This window comes from Ostrinia nubilalis, chromosome 2, assembly GCF_963855985.1.
Source record: "Ostrinia nubilalis chromosome 2, ilOstNubi1.1, whole genome shotgun sequence".
NCBI lineage: Eukaryota > Metazoa > Arthropoda > Insecta > Lepidoptera > Crambidae > Ostrinia > Ostrinia nubilalis.
In genome coordinates this window covers 12185816-12205748 of record NC_087089.1, presented here as the reverse complement: position 1 = coordinate 12205748, position 19933 = coordinate 12185816, and the positions used below count along the sequence as shown (strand labels likewise).

At 37.6% G+C, this 19933-nt stretch overlaps 2 protein-coding genes across 2 annotated transcripts in view; one reads left to right on the top strand and one right to left on the bottom strand.

Annotated features, from left to right (window-relative positions):
* LOC135078739 (uncharacterized) overlaps positions 1 to 19933 on the top strand; it is a 177522-nt gene that overhangs the window by 115161 nt on the left and 42428 nt on the right. The window lies entirely within an intron of this gene.
* LOC135086703 (uncharacterized) lies at positions 271 to 3716 on the bottom strand. Its single transcript, XM_063981479.1, has 2 exons — positions 3628 to 3716; positions 271 to 858 (listed from the first exon to the last, which is right to left on the bottom strand). Exons 1-2 carry the CDS (start codon positions 3658 to 3660, stop codon positions 295 to 297), a joined length of 597 nt encoding a protein of 198 aa, XP_063837549.1. The 5' UTR covers positions 3661 to 3716; the 3' UTR covers positions 271 to 294.

Here is a 19933-nt window from a genome sequence, read left to right as displayed (position 1 = left end):
TTTCTTGTTACTGGTATCATTCCCGTATTTAATTTTTGAAAGCCAAATTCAAGCATAATACGCGTCGAATTGTAGTACTTACTTATGAAATGTAACACTGGTCACTTTCTGTTATATCGTCGGTATATCGGAATAGGGAATTTAAATAAGCAACAACCGCTACGTTTAAGTTCGTGTATTCGACTGACGCAACAGCCGTTGGAAACAATAGTGAAACTACCGCTATTACATAGAAATGAAAATAACAAAGTACCCGCTTAGTAGCTTAATATTATAACATCCCTCCACCTTTATTCAAAAAAACTTCTTGTAGTCTACAACGCGCCTAGGCCGTCTCGAACGTGTGGAGACTTCCCTCTGAGGTGTGGCTTGAGGTTCACACTCAGACTCGGGGGGCGTCGCTGGTGTGACATCAACAGTTTGTCCAATTTCATTGCCGCAATCAAACCAGTCCTCTGGATTGCTCTCAGTTTGATCTTCGGGGGAGATATTAGTTGCCGGTTGAGCGTTCGAGGTCCCTGAAGACTCAGCAGTAGGTGTTAACTCCTCCGTACTAGGAGGTTGCTCCGCGCTCTGCTCCACTGGAAGTATGAAGGCAGGGACGGTATCTGTCGTCGCCGGTTTTTGTTCGCAACATCCATCTTCTCCCCCCTTATACTTTAACAGTTGGTTTACATGTCTTTTAACAATCTGATCATTGCAGCTGAGTTGTACTAAGTACAATGAATTGCCGATTTTCTTGACTACTACACCACGGGTCCATGATTGTCTTTGTTGATTATAAAGTCTAACTAGCACTAAATCGCCCTGATTAAAGTCTACTTCCCGGTTGCCCCGATAATTGTCACTCTGTAAGCACTGTTTAGATTGGACGCATTTGTTGAGTGCAGTGTCTGATGGAGATGACGCGGGAGGTTTAAGAAGATCTAACCGACATCTTAATTTGTGGCCGAATAATATCTCTGCGGGAGACCGGTTGGTCGTAGTATGAATAGAATTTCTATATGTTAAAAGGAATTCTTGTAATTTAATGTTTAAATCTCGCAAGTTTGAACCTGACATTAATATTGACTTTATAGCCTTTTTGATTATCTTCACATAGCTCTCAGCCTGACCGTTACTAGCTGGGTTGTATATCGGTGACGTTAAGTGAGTGATGCTGTTGCGTGAGCAAAATTGTTTAAACTCGGTCGAAACGAACGAGCTTCCATTATCTGAACAAATAGTATGAAATAAACCAAATCGTGCCATCACTTCACACAGCTTTTCAATTACTATGCGGGAACTAAACCCGGTAGACACATCAAAACATTCTACCCACTTTGAATACGCATCCACAATGATTAAAAAGGTTTTTCCGTTAATTGGGCCGAGAAAATCTAAGTGAACCCGCTGCCATGGCTGAGCCGGGTAGGGCCAGGGCGTGAGCGGGGCGCGCGCGGGCGCCGGCCGCTGCGCCGCGCACGTGCCGCATGCGCCGGCGCGCCGCTCCACCGCCGCGGACATGCCCGGCCACCAAAACCTATGGCGGGCTTCTTCCTTCATTTTTGTAATTCCCAAATGACCTTTGTGTAATTCGTTTAAGACCTTAACTTGTAAGCTATCCGGTATAACTAATTTATGCCCTCTCATTAGACAGTCATTTTCAACAGATAATTCCAACCTGTGGCTAAAGAATGATTTGTACTTATCATCAATTTTATTTGGCCACCCATTCAATACGTAGTGCAAAACCGCTGATATTATGTTATCTCGCTTCGTAGCCTCCTGCACGTCGGAGAGAGACAGAAACCGTTCGCCCTCATAAACAAATCGTACATACGCGGACCTGTCGAGTGATGACTCATCACCCGCAGTCGGGTGCTCCCGAGCGGACGGCGGGCTGACTTCGCTCACAGACCTACTTAAGAAGTCGGCGCAATTATGAACACTATTGACATATTCTATTTTATATTTGTACGCAGACAGAAAAATCGCATAACGTTGTAATCTATTGGCTGATATTTCGGGAATCCCTTTGTCTGGGTTAAATATTGATATGAGAGGTTTATGGTCTGTTTTCAATAGAAATGGTTTATCTCGGCCGTACAAATATTGATGAAACTTTTTCACGCCAAATATGATAGCTGTTGCCTCTTTTTGAATTTGGCTATACCGTTTTTCGGCTGCATTAAGAAAACGGGACATATAAGAAATTGGCTTTTCAATACCTTCCTCAATTTGTGATAAGACCGCCCCAAGACCGTATGGCGACGCGTCTACAGTGAGTACTAACTCAGCCTCAGGGTTAAAATGAGTTAAAGTGTTGTCAGATGCTAACTGACGTTTAATGTTTGTTACAGCTTCCTCATGCTCCGTAGTCCATACCCATGGTACATTTTTCTGTAATAACTTATGCAAGGGTGACAAGATAGCAGAAGCGTTTTTTACAAAGTTTCTATAATAATTTACCATACCTAAAAACGATTTTAGCTCTGTCGTATCAGTCGGCACTTTTGATTGTAAAATCGATTTTACCTTCTCTGGCGATTTGTGAATACCATTGCGATCTATTACAAACCCCAGATATGAAACAGATTCTTGAAAAAATTTGCATTTTTCCTTGTTCAAAACAAACCCTGCCTCCTCTAGTCTACGGAACACTTCAGCTAACCTTGACATCATTTGGGTCCTGTTTTCAGCACAGATACAGAGGTCATCCATAAATACAAGTGTTCCTTCTAGCCCTGCGAGCACGGTTTCTAAGGTTCTTTGGAAAATAGCGGGTGCGCTTGCGAGACCAAAGACTAATCTAGTGAATTTAAAGAGCCCTTTGTGCGTATTTATGCAGGTGAGCATTTGTGAGGCTTCATTTAAAACCAGTTGATTATATGCTTGTGAAAGGTCTAGTTTGCTAAACAATTTCCCACCGTGCAGTTTTGTAAAAAGTTCATCATATTTTGGTAATGGATATTTGTCAACAAGTAATTGCTTATTTATTGTTACCGAATAATCTGCACAGAGACGTATTGAGCCATCACGCTTTAAGACTGGAACAATAGGACTCGCATAGTCGGAATATTTCACCGGCACTAAAATGCCTAAGTCTACTAATCGCTCTAACTCCTTTTCAACGTTTGCACGAATAGAAAATGGCAAAGGGCGTGCCTTAAAAAAAAATCGGTTTCGAATCGGGCTTAAGAGGCAAATCTACTTCAATATTTTTAAAACAACCTAATCTTTCAGAAAATAATTTCGGGTATTTAGAGGTTATATCTTCAACAAAGTTACTGCAATTATTTATAGCACAAATTTGTAAATTGAAGCGTGAAAAAAAATCTCTGCCCAACAACGGAGGTCCCCCATTGTGCACAACATATACCACAATATCGTTACTTTTATCATTATAAGTAAATAATAATTTAATTACTCCCATAATGTTCAATCGATCTCCGTTGTAGCTGTGTAAAATGACGTCACTCGGTTCCAGGCTAACGTTTGAAAAATAACGTTTATACATCTGCTCAGAAATTACGGTAACCGGTGATCCCGTATCTATTTCAAACAACAGGCTAAAACCATTGACCACAACCGATTCCCGCAGAGGTTCTCCACGAAGAGTGCGAATATTACAACATAATCGCTTACCATCGTCATCGACATCCTCACGGCACTCAACATAATGCTGCCCCGCTAATGTTTTACACATTCGTTTGAGATGGCCTTGAACACCGCACTTCCTGCACTTATAACGAGCAAACCGACACGTTTCCGCCCTATGACCGACGTAGCCGCACACGCTGCACCGCTCGCCAGCCGCCGCCGTGGGCGCGCGCGCCGGCGATGCGCCGCGGCCGCCGGGCCCGCGCGCTGCCGCCGCGCCGCGCGCCATCGCCACCTTCATCACTTGCAGCGCCGGCGCCTGTCGCTGCGCCGCCTCGTGAGAGCTCGCTCGAGCACACCGCACCCCCTCAGCTATGTCCAGGGCGCTGGACAGCGTCAGCTCAGCCAAGTCTTTGGTGAACAATGTGTCTCTCTCTGGTCCAGGCTCCAGGCCCAGAGTGAACCGGTCACGAAGCTGCTCATCCAAATGTTCAGCCTTAAAACCACAATGCGATGCTAAGCTTCGAACGCGCGCCGCCCATTCCGCCAGACTTTCACCCGTATGTTGAGTGGCGCTGTGAAACTTCCATCGTTCAGCGAATGTGCACTTTTTTGCTTTGAAATGTCCATCTAGCAGCGACACAACTTCTTCATAGCTCAAAACTCCCACTTCCTTAGGTAAAGCTAGGTCACGTACAAGCTTGTAGGTGGATTCTGACACGTTGCTTAGTAAAATGGCTCGACGTTTACTACCGGCTTTGTCTATCTCCGCACCAATGTCATTTGCGAGAAACCATTGTTCTAAACGAGCCTTATACACCGACCACTCTTGAACTTCGTGGCTAAATGAAGTTAAAATGCCGACCGTAACTTTCGCCATAATTAATTTGCACGCGTTAACTTTTAATCTCGTTCGCCAAATGTTATATCGTCGGTATATCGGAATAGGGAATTTAAATAAGCAACAACCGCTACGTTTAAGTTCGTGTATTCGACTGACGCAACAGCCGTTGGAAACAATAGTGAAACTACCGCTATTACATAGAAATGAAAATAACAAAGTACCCGCTTAGTAGCTTAATATTATAACACTTTCTTTCCTTTTTCTGATGTATTTAGACACCCTTTCACAGCCCAAACCGTCTTATTTAATTAAAATTCGTCGGACGTGTTTACCAATTTTTCACTTTGACAGTTCATGTGACGTTTACGGGTAAGCCATTCTGGCTTACTAAAAGCTGCCTCACCTTTCGTGCACTGACTATCTATCTAGGTTTTATTAATCTAAGCCTACACCACATGAGTAAAGTTACTCATGTGCCTAAATTTTTCCCGCTAAAAATCTATTTTTTTTTATATCAAAAAGTTTTTCTGTGACCTTTATGCTGGCTGGTTCTTTTATGCACCGTGTTCTTTTTTTAAATAAAAAAAACAAATGCAATCTATTCATAAAGCTGCTTGTGGAAAAAATAATGTCTTCATTTTATCTCGATCTTTCAATTTGTAACTAACCAAAGAGTTACTACCGAAGACAGATGGCGGTGTCGATTCAAGGAGAAAACTTAGGTCTCAGTTAATAGGCTGTAATTTATTGACTCGAGCTGGAAGTGAAGTCCAAGTGAGATTTATGTGGTCGCACAATGCTCGCGTCGCGAGTGTCAATAAGATCGAATATTGTTTGATTAACGGGCGCTGATCAACGAACTCTTGGACGCTTAGCTGTCCTCGATAGGGGTAGAGTCAGCATTAACCTAGAAGAAACTCTACGTTTTCGTCATTTATTTTGCGCGCCATTGACTTTGGCAACCAGAAAAGCTTATCTTCAAATAAGCTTTTCTGATTAATACAAATACAAATAACTTCAATTATTTGTATTTGTATTAATTTTGAGTTAAAAAAACCTATTGACCGTATTTTTTTTAACTCAAGCACATCGAAACACTGTAAAAATAGGTGCGATTTTGCAGTAAAATGTTTCTGACGTGCTGTCCACTGTAGAATTAAGTATAAGTAGTGGTATTAAAGCTATACAATGTAGGTAGGTATATACCTACATACTTAAATCCCAGACACAATAATCAATTCTTTCCGGTTGATGGTGTACGCGAATAAATTATGGCGAATTTATTACCGGTCTCTACCACTGTTGATCAGAGGACGATTTATGAAGCAATCTGCTATATGTTAGACATTAAAAATATGGGTAAGTATAGAATTGAGTTAATAAAAGTAAGCCTTTTTATTAACTTTTATCCGCGTCTGTAACAAAAATGGCGCGCATTCCTTGAAAAAAAAAAACGTTAAAAAAATATAAAAACTATCGGTTCGGTGGTTTAAGACTGAAAAAGTAACAGACAGATAGCGTTAAACTTTCGCGTTTATAATAATAGGAGTAAGGGATACAATAAATTGGTTCATTTTGTTGCTGACCGTTCGTTATTCACATAGCCGCACGCGCATTTTCCTTACGGCAAGCCCATATGGGGCGTGGGTATTGAGATCACTTCGCAATACGGATTATTTTGTGTGTATATTATTAATCCCATCAAAAACAATACTTGTCAAAAAAACCAAGTCTCGCAACTCAGTTGTTCTACGGTAAAAAGTTGTGAGATCCATGTAATACCAAGTCCAGGCCAGGAAATCTTTAACGTTTTACATAAATATATTGACTTGGCCATCGCACTAAATAATTTAATTTACACGTGTTTTCATGCGATGGCCAAGTCAATATATTTATGTAAAACGTTAAAGATTTCCTGGCCTGGACTTGGTATTACATGGATCTCACAACTTTTTACCGTAGAACAACTGAGTTGCGAGACTTGGTTTTTTTGACAAGTATTGTTTTTGATGGGATCTCATTTCTTTTTGTATTTTGTAGACAGCAGTTATGTATCTAGAAAACTGGACCGAAATTGAAAAATTTTACTCGACTTGGCGGTTGCACTACCGTGCCCCCAAATATTTTAGTTTTTCCTTGATTCATACACCAAACACTACATATATTCCAAATTTGAAGCTTCTAGGTCTGCTAGAAGTGCCTTAGAGTTTTGATGATCGGTGAGTCAGTGAGTGACAAAATTAAGTAACTTTGACCCGTTATAATTCTTAAACTACTGGTTCAAATTGAATGAAATTTTAAATAAACCGTGTCTTTACAATGCCTGCATAGCTAATGAAAATTCAGCCTTCTAGTTTTATCCACAACGAAGTTACAGGCAGTCGAAAATGGCCTGAATTGCTTCGAGAAAAGGATGGTACGGCCGTGCCGCTTTTTTGCTCGACTTGGTGGGGGCACTGCCGTGCCCCCAGATGTTGTTGCAACACATTCGTCAGTTGGTTATTTTTAACTTTATTAAAGCGACGACTAAGAAAGTACGTCGTAACGTGTCACTAAAATTAATTCATGGCTTAACACTTTAATTCGAAGAACGGGCAGTTTATTTCAAAACATTTATGTTAGTTTTATTAATATAAATACTTTAAATACGTTGGACAATTTAAAATGAACATGAAAATCGTAAAAAATTTAAACATTTGGCAGGAGCCTTTGATTTCTGCGCTCTTTAGAAGAAATTACTTATGCTACCAGGAGTCTGTAATGCAGCAGCAATTTACAGATTTTTCTTTATTTACAAAAGTAATCATCAATTTACGACATTGTTACAACCTAAATACAATTTAGTTATCAGTCACTATACAGTATAGGTACAATCACCCCGAGTCCTGAATGATATAAATCTCTATTATATTAAAATGAATCCCTATTTTCCTTGGTCACAGCTTCACGCGTGAACGGCTCGACCGATTTCTCTAATTCCTTTTTTATTGTAGGTATTCGTTATTGTCAGAAGAAGGTTCTGTGTAAGAAAAATGCGCGGAAAATTAAGTAAATTGAGTAAAATTAACTGATAGCTAAAAGCCTCTGGATAGTAGGCGATAAACAACAATAATAAACAATGAAAACAACTGATAAGACCTCCTTTATACACTTTGTCTGGTCTTGGAAAACATCGACACTTTATAAGGGCTCAAATCTTTCTTAGAAGTTGCTTACTTATAAACTTCCAAGACCGAGTCGACCATGAAAAAATATACTTCAGAAGAAATATACTTCAGCGAAAAAGTTTATTTTACCGTGACTTAAATTAAGTACATAAACTTTTCATTTGGATTGGCACAACTCGGTAACGATGTGCGAAGAGTATAAGTATGTTAAAGTTTACTAATTGCTAATTCTCGAGGATCGTTAGTCATTGAGTAAAATTATTTAATTTTACTATTAGATACATATTATCGATCTAATCGTGCCTACAAATTGTATTGTCTACAGATATTCTTACTAAATTCTCGAGAAATATTCACCACATTTAAGATTATCATGACTTTTAATTGTTATTGCACCTAAAATGTGTACGTACGTTTGCCAAAGAAAATCTCTTAAGGATTAGTTTACCTGAAGACCTCTCGACGTTAACGCTCTGGCATCCTCGTCGTATAATTTACAAATGTAAAAAAGACGCCAAGTTCTGTACAAGAGACGTTTGGTGAAGCTGGTATAGCCGATTAAAAGAGTGATATCCGATATTTGTAGTTTTGTTTATGGTGAGATATTATAAATGAGGGTTCCTTGTCAGGACTACGGAACCCTAAAAACAATTTTGCTGTCATTAAGACAGGACTGAAATTACTAAACCGCGTTGCTTTTTAGAAAAAATGCAAAATGCAAATTTATTTATTTATGTATTTATTTATTTATTTATATAATTCACTGTGGACTTACAGTTATGAAGCATCGCCCCTTTTTATAAAAACTGACTGCACTTTTAATATCGACAACGATAAAATATTGATTTTCGGTCGTTATTATTTCATGTATAATAAGAGATTGGTTAATTTAAAATATTACTGGTGGAAAGTAAAAAAAAAACTCGTTAAATTGAACCAACACCAATTTTACTTTTTTGCGTTGCGGAGCTTGGCTGTTGAACTGTCGTGCGCGCGGCCTCCGAGAGGCTCATTATGCCTCGTGGATGGGTTTATAGCCGTAAATTGTATTTCAGTAGAGTTTACCACCTTATTTACATATTAACATGGGCTACAAGGGTTGTGTGGGGTCATCGGGATATCTTGAACGAACTTTGGTTCTTATTTACTAAAATAAAATAAAGTTTTACAGAGAGTATATTTGAAAACTAGATATCTCTTTACTTCATAATTGGTGTGTCTATTTTAAAGAACCTGAAAATATGAATTAAAACGCTGATAAAAAATATTTCAAATGTTGAAGTTGCTCTCACATTGCGATATTGAAAATTAAAACATTTATTTTGCAAACTAGGACAAAGTAGTTGTAATAAGCAACAAAAAGGCATAAACGTGCAATAAACGGGCAAGATTTACGCCTATGTTTTAGTGCTAGGAAATTAAGAGAAGCAGTTACGTACACCTAGTTGTCATGAAGAGATAAGTAAGTTTTGTTTCATTGCTACGGAATGGGTCCCTTGGCTTCAGGACATCTTGGCTTGGCTTGGCTTTGTTAGAATAAGTTGGTCTGCACTTGAAGCTAGTACGTGAGGAATTTCGCATACGAATCTTCACCGAGCGTAGATTCATATACGCTTTGGGATTTCTATGCGACTTCGGATGCTTTAAATAAATAGTAATCTCCAGATAATTTCAAATAATTGACTAGGTATTTGTTGAAAATCGAAAAAAGAGTTATTTCAAAATCATAAGTCATGTAAGAATTTTATCCAACAAGGTGATAACCTTTAAAGTGAAAGTGCTTAGAAATAATACTGAAAGTGCTCATAGACATATCTACACAGTACCTACGTCACAATAACATTATGGCACCATACGTAATTTAGTTTTTTTAGCAAAGTCTATTAAATCATAACTGAAATTCTACCAAAACACAACAGTATAGGGTATTGGGTTACAATGCCCACCTCAATAATTGTGCCGCTTACAAAAGGGAATAAGCCTGAAAACGAAATTGAATGCAGGATACGTGACGTTTGTAAGAGCATGTAACGTGGCGTAACGAACTTTTTGTTCCACTAATCCCTTGTTAGCTCTCTTTTTGTGGCGGCGAAGATAAATACAAACCAACTAGGTATTAACGCTACCTGCATAAGATTCATTACAGCGGCTTGTTGAACAAATGTTTGTTGAACACCTTTCGTTGGAAAAATAAAGAGAGCATTTCTAATTAGAATTTCTCAAAATCTTAATGAAAACAGAGTGATGTGGCACATTACGTATGTATTTACTTCGTTGACTTGGGATTTATACCAAGAAAGTACTTGAAACTCGGTTCACGTGTTGAATTCAGATTCTGATTAGTTAAATCTCAGTAATTAGTCCAATCAGTTTTGAATTTTAAGTGTAGAGTCATAGGTAACTAATTACTAGACATTTTGTTATCGCTTTTCTCAAAATGCTACACATTCAATTTTATCGCAAAATGTAGAGACAGAATAAACAGTCATTTGTCAACGCAAACGATCCCAGAGCCAGCGATTGTATGCAAATGCTGTTTTCTTCCGTATTTCCAAGACATCAACTCGGAGATTACCATTGACAGCCTGTATGTTTCCTGCTTGCCTATTGAAAAGCGGCGGCCATTCCCATTTCCCGATTTGGCTTGGAGTACGCGTGAGCGCGGACATGCGCACGCGACTATAAATACCACGTGGCCGCCCCCCGCGCTCCTCACCCCGTCTTTATAAATATAGAGCGAGGGAATCCATTGCGAATCGTACGCTGTACAATCGATGATTGTATGACTCAGTCGATAAACGTTAATAAATCTAACGTGTTATAGTTTCAGAGGCTGAAAATGTGTCACATGAAATTCGCTAATCAAATTCAGTTTATTATATTAACTGGTTTGTTGTTGACGAAAATGCGAGTCTGATGGTTGTCTCTCTCTACGATTACATGATACACAAACGTTTAAAATATATTTTCGAAGATCGATGTGACGTAGTGGTAAATCTTCCAGAAGGTACAGGTTCGATCTCCTCACAATACAAACGTTGTCTGGTACAAGCTTTGCTAAGTTTAGGACTTATTTCTGTCATGAAAATTTTCCATCCAATTTAATCAAATAACATTAAGTTAACGCTAACATGAGAAACTTCTAGAAAACACTGTCGAACAAAAACTTCGGGATTCTGGAACGTTAATTATTTCGAAGATTTCGAAGTGTAAACATAATTAAAGCCATTTACTTCGGCAAGCAATCGCGAACGATAATATTTGTTCGTACATTCTCATTTAGGCTTGTTGCTAGCTCTCGAGGCAACCTAAATAAACAATTCACGTTTAATAGTTTCCTCCATTGCTTCCCTTGTTTTGGCAACACCTAATTTTATGATAATATTCATCCAAAATAAAAATAATCTTGACATAATTGTAACGCCTTGGTGTCTAGTGGTTTGAATCTATGATGGTGAGAGTGATTTGGACCATTATAATTATGTTGCTATTGAACCTTCTAAAACACTTCTAGAGCTCAAAGTAAAACAAGAAAAACTCAAAGCCATAACCCATCTTAACAGCACACATTTCCCGATCTTTCTGTATCTAGTTCTTATGATTTTGAGTGAATATTTAGTGTTGAAATAACTGAGACTGTCGGGTGTGTGTCATACATATTTGTACAAAATTGCATAAATCTATGTGCACGAACCATAACAGATCGACCAAGAATGTCAAGCCGTTTTCTCCAATGCTTTTCATGTTGCCCGGTTGGTGGCGGCCTGCGTCCAGCCTATGTTCAGCAGTGGACGTCCTATGGCTGACATGATGATGATGATGATGAATTATTGTTTGCAGATCAAAGATTATGAGCAAAAGAAAAAAGTTGCACAGTTATTTATATTTGGGATAAACTAATTGTATAACAGTTCGAATAATAATATGTGAATAGTTTATTTACAGTAACCCTGGTATAATCCACGCTGAGTAGCCGCTGCAATAATAAACCGTGTTGCTGGCCAGCGGCATATCTAAACATGTTTGCAGTCTAGACGTAGTAGTAAAATGGAAGTTTTCACTTAGAAGTATTAAAATTGCTGCAGTATAGACATAGAGGCAGTGAATATCTACATTGTATCAATGATTACATTGATATAATGTAGGAATGTACAGTCAGCGTCAAATCGTTCGTGACCCAAAGTGGTTTTAAAAGTGATAACACAATCCTAGGTATTATGATTGTAACAAAGACGTGATGCGAACTTTTTGGCTACTTCGGGTGTTTCGAACTATTTGTAGAGATTATAAACTTCAGTCTGCTGTTCTGTAGTCGTGAATTTCAGTAAGGAAGTTACTTCCTTACTAAATAAAGCTTCCAATTCGTTAACTTGCTGCAATAATATCATTAACTTAAGTAAATCCTCATATGCCAGAACTTCCTCATGTGCAAGTTCACAGGGCAAAGGCATTGACCTAGTTCCACTATTGACATCCAAGCCTTGACCTGCTGAAGCTATTTGATAAACACTCCTGCATTCGGCAAGGCTGAGATTCGTTTGAATCACATGTATGTTTTAAAATCTAATTGAATCTAGCTTTGAAAAATGTGAAAGAATTTATTTATTTCAAAATTTAATCTCCGTATTGAACATACTATTTATTTTGACTTGATTTCAATATTAATATATTAATTTTACGTTTAGTAGAATCACTCTATGTATGTAATTAATTGGTTGCACAGAATAAACATTGCTGGTAGATACTACAATGTCGTATTAATACAGCAACAGAGGGAAATCCCAGGTTAAATTACGAGTGAATTCTAAAAGCGGCTACGAAACTGCACTGAAAATCCCCGTAGCAATTTGTCGTTGAAGAGAAAATTTGCAGTTAAAATGTGCTAACGGCCTTACGGGCGAGAATCACGCTCTTCACCATTTTGTTGACAGAATAAACACCCTTGAAAACATCGTATACTTACACAGTACTAGTACAGTTAAGTGGACTATTCCACAGTGGACCATTGAAAAAGACACATGGACTAAGTATTATGGCGCCGATATTTTTTTCTTAATATTAAACAAAATAGATGATGTATTGTATTACATGTAAAATGCGCTGTACTTAAAGAAAAGTTTTTTTAAAATTAATTATATTTTGGACGAATTAATCTGTAAGCACTCTATCGTAACTACGTAAGTGTCGAGGTGTTTGCTGGCTGCATAAGTAATACTCCGGTGACCACTGACCATATCCATGCATAAGATGATACAAGCTTATTTTCTTGTAGGTATATGAGTTTATGAGTATATTATTGAAGGTTATGAGTATTCTATTTATATTACCAGACGACGCGATGAAATCATAAACACACAGAGCTTACCATCTCTCTTTTTATGTAAAAACTCACAACGATAAAATAGAGCGATGGCAGTAATATTTTATGCATGCATGTAACATCGAATCCAGTCTAGACTGTACGAATGAATAAAGAATACCAACATCGTTCATTAAATTAAAGTAGACAACTACTTTCAGACGATTATCCGACTCGATTTGTAATCAATTAGTGTACAGCGCGTCAAATCAATAAGCTCTAACAATGTTGGACTAAACCGAACAAGAGATTTAATTGAATACAGTACACCTAAATCAATTTAAACTCTATGTGGAGTTAGTAAGGTTTTTGGTTACTTTTTGTTTGGGGTTGACTGTACTTTGGACAACGGCTCGCGGTAATTTAGTCATTATTTTGTGTACGCGTGGGATTTGGTCATTTGTTATAATATGCCATCGTCCTTTTAAATTATAAAGTTTAGCTTACACTGTAGTTTACGTTGGGCTACTATTTTGTTTCATACTAAAACAACCACTAATTGTTAGGTATGTAACAACTAAAACTAAAATAAATTCACACTGAAATATTTACAATTTACACAAAGAGGTTAGTACCTTTATAAACTTAAATGTTAATGTTTATTACATTAATAAAGATATGAATACATAGGTATGTATTTCAAACTTTTACCTTTGGATTTTATGAAAAACATGTAGAGCTACGTAAGTCATAAGCTAGTTTCTGAGTCTGGAGGTGGGTCTTTTCAAAAATCTCTTCTCTTCGTCAAAATTAGGCATGAACCAGTATATGTATGACTTTATCGAATCAAGATTGGTATGATTACATTATCGACAGGTATGCGAGTGTTTCAACATAAAATATATTTACTTAGAACAAAAAGAAGTAGGTAATAACTAGAATAAGAAGCCTAAAATACAGTGTGTCTAGGCTTAAACATAGCAACAACTGGTTCCAAAGACAAACGAGACAAAGCGTGAAAAATGAAGCAGCTTGTGGTTACAGACTCTGTGATTGAGCTGTCCCTCCCACGCCTGCGGAATGCTTTGTGCTGCCACCGCTGGTTTTTGCCAGTTTTGCATTGGGGTATTTTGTTATTATGCTTTATTTAGAAAAACGTATGTTTTGTACTAACTTATTTTAAAACATAAAATTAACTTTATTATAAAATATTCGTGTTAGTGTTTGAAAAGAGGAAGAGCATATCCAAACTTTTATTTTTGGTAGCTGGAATTCTTCACGACTTTACTTAAAGTTATGGGAATATTTCGACCAGACAGATCTGTTCCTATTTATCTACATGGCGCCTGATCACAAGATATAACAATAGACACCATGGGACTATACATTTTTGTCGCAATATAGCGCCTGTCACAACATAGTAAGTATGCCACATTACTGCCGTCAATACAATATATTTCTCACAGTGTTTGCCCAGGCTGGCCGCCATAATTTTTCCGTCCCGTCGTTCCCCATAATCGCAACGTAATTCTCCATTCGGCGTCGACTTTAATAATCAAGTACAGCAGGTCAAGCTAAACACTGTGGGGTCTTATTTAGTTGGAATAAGAGTGAATTTGCAATAAAAATGTATAGTCTGATGTGCCAACGCAATCTTTTTTGGAACAGGCCTAAGTACATAATGACCTGGGTCATTACGGCCGTGCCAACTTTGCAAATGTTTTTCGAGATTCGTTTGAACTCATGATATTTTATTGTTAAGGTTACCCTTGGATTTATGCTTAGGTAGGTTACTTAGGCGATATTATAATGAGAAGTTGGACTGGTAAGTACTTATTTTAAATTAACAATAGGTATTACTAGTAAAATACACCCCCCTTCGCTATTTTCGTTAATTTCTAGCCAGCCGTGTCCTAAATCTACATGAATAATTTAAATTAAGATAAGGAGTGGGACTCGAGGCAGAACCTACTAACCAGAAAAATACTATTATTAGTGTTCCACACCGCTCTACTACTTTGCCTCATCCTGGTACCGGATTTAGGATGCCCTTATTGAATATTCGGGAAGCGTTCACAATAAATACTCTCTCAAAATTTTTCTTCATTGAAATGTCTATGATACAGATAAATGGGACTATTCCCACATCCCAATCAGTGAAGTTCAAGTTTGTCCCGAGTAAAGTTAAACTGTCATTGGACCTGCAACGAAATTAATCAAAAGAATACACCTAGGTAGAGTTCTAAAATAACGAACGACTTCCCTCCAGTACAAAGCGGATGAAAGGTAGTATACAAAGGTTTAAGAACCTTTAAGGAAATATACACACCATGGACAGTAAGGCTGAGTTGCACCACCTAACTATAACGATAACCGGTGCTTTTTGTATGGAGACTGACAGATTTTTAACGTTTGTTAAAGTTAAAGTAAGATAGTGCAACCCAGCCTAAGCATTGGACTTATCATGTGAACTATTAGATACTTGCCAATAATATTTTCCGCAAATGATTAGGTCAAGCATGTTGACCGCAGTTCACGTACCTCTGATATAATCTACGGTCACAGGCCCCTTAACTGTGTCGCTGGCATGGCTTCCAAACGGCGCTGCCAAAATTCGCACCTCAGCGACAGTTAAGTCTCGTTTTCCACAGATTTGGCCGGTCCAGTGTACCTAGTTCAGAAACCGTAATGATGCACGCTTTAAAAATATCGCGTGTCTAGTCGGGGGACCAGACGATTGGTTTTTATAGGACTGTCCCAGATCTGTTTCTTTTATTTATTTGCTAAATAAAACCGACTCCAAAAATGTGCCCAAAAAATAGAAAAATAAGCTCTAGATACGTTCAAAATTTAGCGGCACCTACTTTTTTAAAGTCGGTTAAAAAGGAGGTTTTAATTTATCTTATCTAACTTTAAATCATAATACTTAGGTAGCTGACTGATCACATTTTATGTTTATGTATCTTTGTGTCTTATTTAGCTGACAAGGTTCTACATAAAATGCTATTAATTACGTTTTCCTCGTACTCGTCTCTAATTTTCCGCTTAGCCTTAATCTACAAGTCAACCGCCAATAATATCATTCGCAAACTTAATTAGTGTCTTGGGACAACATAATTATATTATGTTTATCATCCTATCATACAAGCTGACTTATTTAATAAACATTTCAATACAGAAAAATTGTGAGTTTCCTCGATTTTTCCATTTTTCTCTTCAGAATGCATTATATTTTCAATAACTTTCTCCATCCGTTTTATCCATTTGCGATTAAACAAAAAATGTCCCCTGTTTTCCCGAACATTGGTAACCCCGTCAATGTTGTGCGTATGACGTGACGTACGCGAAATTATAGGCCAAGGAGAGTCCGAAACAGAGTATTAGGTTTGCCAACGCTGATCGGAATGCGATTAGAGACAATCGAGTGAGTGTCGCACGCAGTGTCGAAGCTCTTTTGTGCTTTACGCATTTGAAGTCTGGGCATTACACTCAAATCTAATTCGATATGAGTTAAGAAAATGTAATAATCGATTGAAATCGTTTCGCTTCGCTGCATCCCCAAGTGACATACAAAACGGTTTTATTGAATCGAAATCTATGAAGTTTTATTGTTTAGGTATCTTAACTCTACTTTGTCACAGTCATCAGCTACCGATACGACTCTATCGTAACTTAAGATTGCTACATAATGTAGGAATACTACGTGGCATGTGAAATAAACATTTTTCAACTAGATCACGGAAACTCAAGACTCATAGAGGCAATAAATCTAAATCTACCATACATGCACTTGGCACATACCTACATACGTATTTTCCAGGATGGGTACCAGCGACACATCATTGGTATGTTTAATTCTACCATAACTGGCTAGATGCGCATTTTGCGATAAAATCGCTAACTCCGTGTATAGTTGCAAATAATGAGTCAACCAGACAAAACAGACGGAATGGCGCACTGCGCGGTAAAATGCCTTCATCGTAAAAATAACTGTTTTCTGATAATTAATTATAGAGGTACCTTCTAACAGAGGGACTTATCTCACGTTATTATCACATTTTATAAATATTTTTAATTAGGAAAACAATTTTAGTCTTTACTAAAAACATTAAAGAGCACAACTAAGTATGTATATTCTTCCGCATAGTATCCTAATGAACTAATGAAGCATATTTATTGGCGAAAATGTTTAATTAACAAGACGTTCTAATTAATTTGAAAGCGCTAACAAGTAGTCTTTTCCAATTTTCGTCGATGTATGACTATGTAATCATTAGGTATACAGGGTGTCCCGTAATGTAACGTCAAGCCGGAACTGGGTGTTGAGGCAAGTTATGCTGGTTATCAGAAAAATATAAAAAAAAATCTATGTGGCATTTTGTCAAAATAATAGGCATTTAAAAAAAATCAAAAAATTCTACTCCCGGTGACGGTCTTTTTACTCGTGTTGCCACAAATCTTCACTTTTTTCCAATTTTTTTTTTGTTATGTAACCCTGAATAATGCTTCTCTAAATTGTTATCAAAATTACAAAACCAGCTGCTCCAACTTGGATGAAAAAAATACATTATTCCCAAAAAAAATATCAAAATAAAAATTTTGCCTAGTTTAAACTGACTGTACTGAAAAAAAATTGTACTACGCGAGTGTGGCAAGTGACGTCATAATTTAGCGCATTTAGTAAGGATTCCAAAATGGTATAACACTTTGTAAAATCTTGCTGTAATTGTCGACAATTTTTGTTTATTGGAAATAATCCCGTTTTTAATTTTATCTACCTTGGTTAAAAATATTATTCTAATGTGCCCAAAATTCAAGTTTCTGGCTTAAGTGAGGTGGAGAAGCCATTTTAAAAGGTATGAGCGGGACGGAGAGGGCCATCTTACCAAGCAGGGATGTTATGGATATCCGTAACCGTAACCGAAACTATCGGATATCCGAAATAAAAAATTATCCATAACCGTAACCGAAACTGATTCAAAAGTTACGGATAGTTTCGGATAAAGGCGGAGTCTAAGGGTACAATTCCAAACTGCAAAACTCTATGAAATCTGCAGTATACACGCCGCAGCTGCAATGCCGCGCTGCCGATTTCATAGTTTTGCAGTTTGCGGTTGCAGTTTGCGGTCTGCGGCCCGTCTTGGAATTGTACCTTAAATCTTAATATTTGTTACCAACTTGTCTGGCATTCCCTGGCACCATCTAATATGCCAGCCTGTTTTACCTTTATCATACATAGGTGTCTTCTTAGTTGGTAGGTACATAAAGTAGCTATGTGGGTCACGCTCACGCAGCATCTTGCTATTTGTATTATACCTACATTTTTGAAATTCTGATAATTCCGTAACCGAAATTATCCGAAACTTTCGGATAATCTGAAATGATTTCATATCCGTGACCGTAACCGAAACCGGTATAATATTATTCTTATATCCGTAACCGTATCCATAACCGAAACTTCATATCCTTATTATCCCTGTTACCAAATACAAGTGCTGGCAGAGCAGGCAGTAAAGGCGCGCGCGCACGGGTGACTTTTGTCACAGTATGTCAACTACTAATTACTGTCATGGTGCCAAAAGTTTCTGTGACTGACTGTACGGTAGTCAGTCACAGAAACTTGAATTTTGGGCACATTAGAATAATAATTTTTAACCAAGGTAGATAAAGTTAAAAACGGGACTATTTCCAAAAAACCTAAAATTGTCGACAATTAGAGCAAAAATTTACCAAGTGTTATACCATTTTGGAATCCTTACTAAATGCGCCAATTATGACGTCACTTGCCACACTCGCGTAGTACATTTTTTTTTCAGTATAGTCAGTTTAAACTAGGCAAAATTTTTATTTTGAAATTTTTTTTGGGAATAATGTATTTTTTTCATCCAAGCTGGAGCAGCTGGTTTTGTAATTTTGATAACAATTTAGAGAAGCATTATTCAGGGTAACATAACAAAAAAAAAATTTGGAAAAAGTGAAGATTTGTGGCAACACGAGTAAAAGGACCGTCACCTGGAGTAGCATTTTTAGATTTTTTTTAAATGCCTATTATTTTGAAAATATGCCACATAGATTTTTATTTTTATTTTTCTGATAACCACCACAACTTGCCTCAACACCCAGTTCCGGCTTGACGTTACATTACGGGACACCCTGTATATACGCTACTAGTCACTAAATTATAAACAGAACTAAAAAGAATCGAGAATTTCACCCAAATACAGGAAACATGCCTCTACATTGAAGCTTAACTTTGTCCCTCCAAATCCAGTATCAGAATAAGTATCTTAATATTTGCGTTCCACGCATTTTAGGCCTTTTCCAAATCCAATTTGGCATTCCACGGAAATCGAATCAATCTCACTCGATCCAAAGTAGCTGACGTCGACCTCCGAGATTACCCGATCATCGCGAGAATCTAAACGCACTTATCGATAACATTTTCTCAGGTACGACAACACGAAATAGTTGACCTCAGGCTGGAGTGAGGTGGCCAAGTTAACCACTTTCTTCAGGAACAAGCATCGTGAATTCGTGCATAAATTTTACGATCTGTCAAAACGATGATTCTCAATTGTTTGTTATAGAATTGGAAATAGAGGTATTACGTCACTATAAAAGGCATATTAGCTAATGTGTATTAATTAACAATATTTTAACACTTAAAACTAAATTACTATTTTCAATAATAATTTCATCCTCCGCAGACATGACAGCGCAAAAGTTAAGTATATTTAAGGAACAGGCTGGAACATAATAATAACAGTGTTTGGGATAAAGATTGTGTACGAGTAGATCAGAAAGATTTACTGCGGAAAACATCCCGCATAAAAACTTTTACTGTCCTTTTACTGGGGTGAAGTTATTATATCTACCTTAATGCGGGGTAAACGGTCACCCTACACGAAATCCGAATCCACACCCACAATCGCACGTGTAATAAATCCTGGGAATTGCTCTTCACCTTCCACGGGCCTGGAATATTGTCTAGGTGCTGGAGCACACATTTTTTATGACAGTCGGGTAAAATAAACTGTTGTG

Bases quoted from the DNA above. Each gene is read 5' to 3' on its own strand.
- LOC135086703 (XM_063981479.1), bottom strand. From the start codon at position 3,660: ATGTTGAGTGCCGTGAGGATGTCGATGACGATG. The intron at 859-3,627 runs GTAAGCGATTAT...CAATCTAAACAG, and splicing joins TGAGGATGTCGATGACGATG to TGCTTACAGAGTGACAATTA.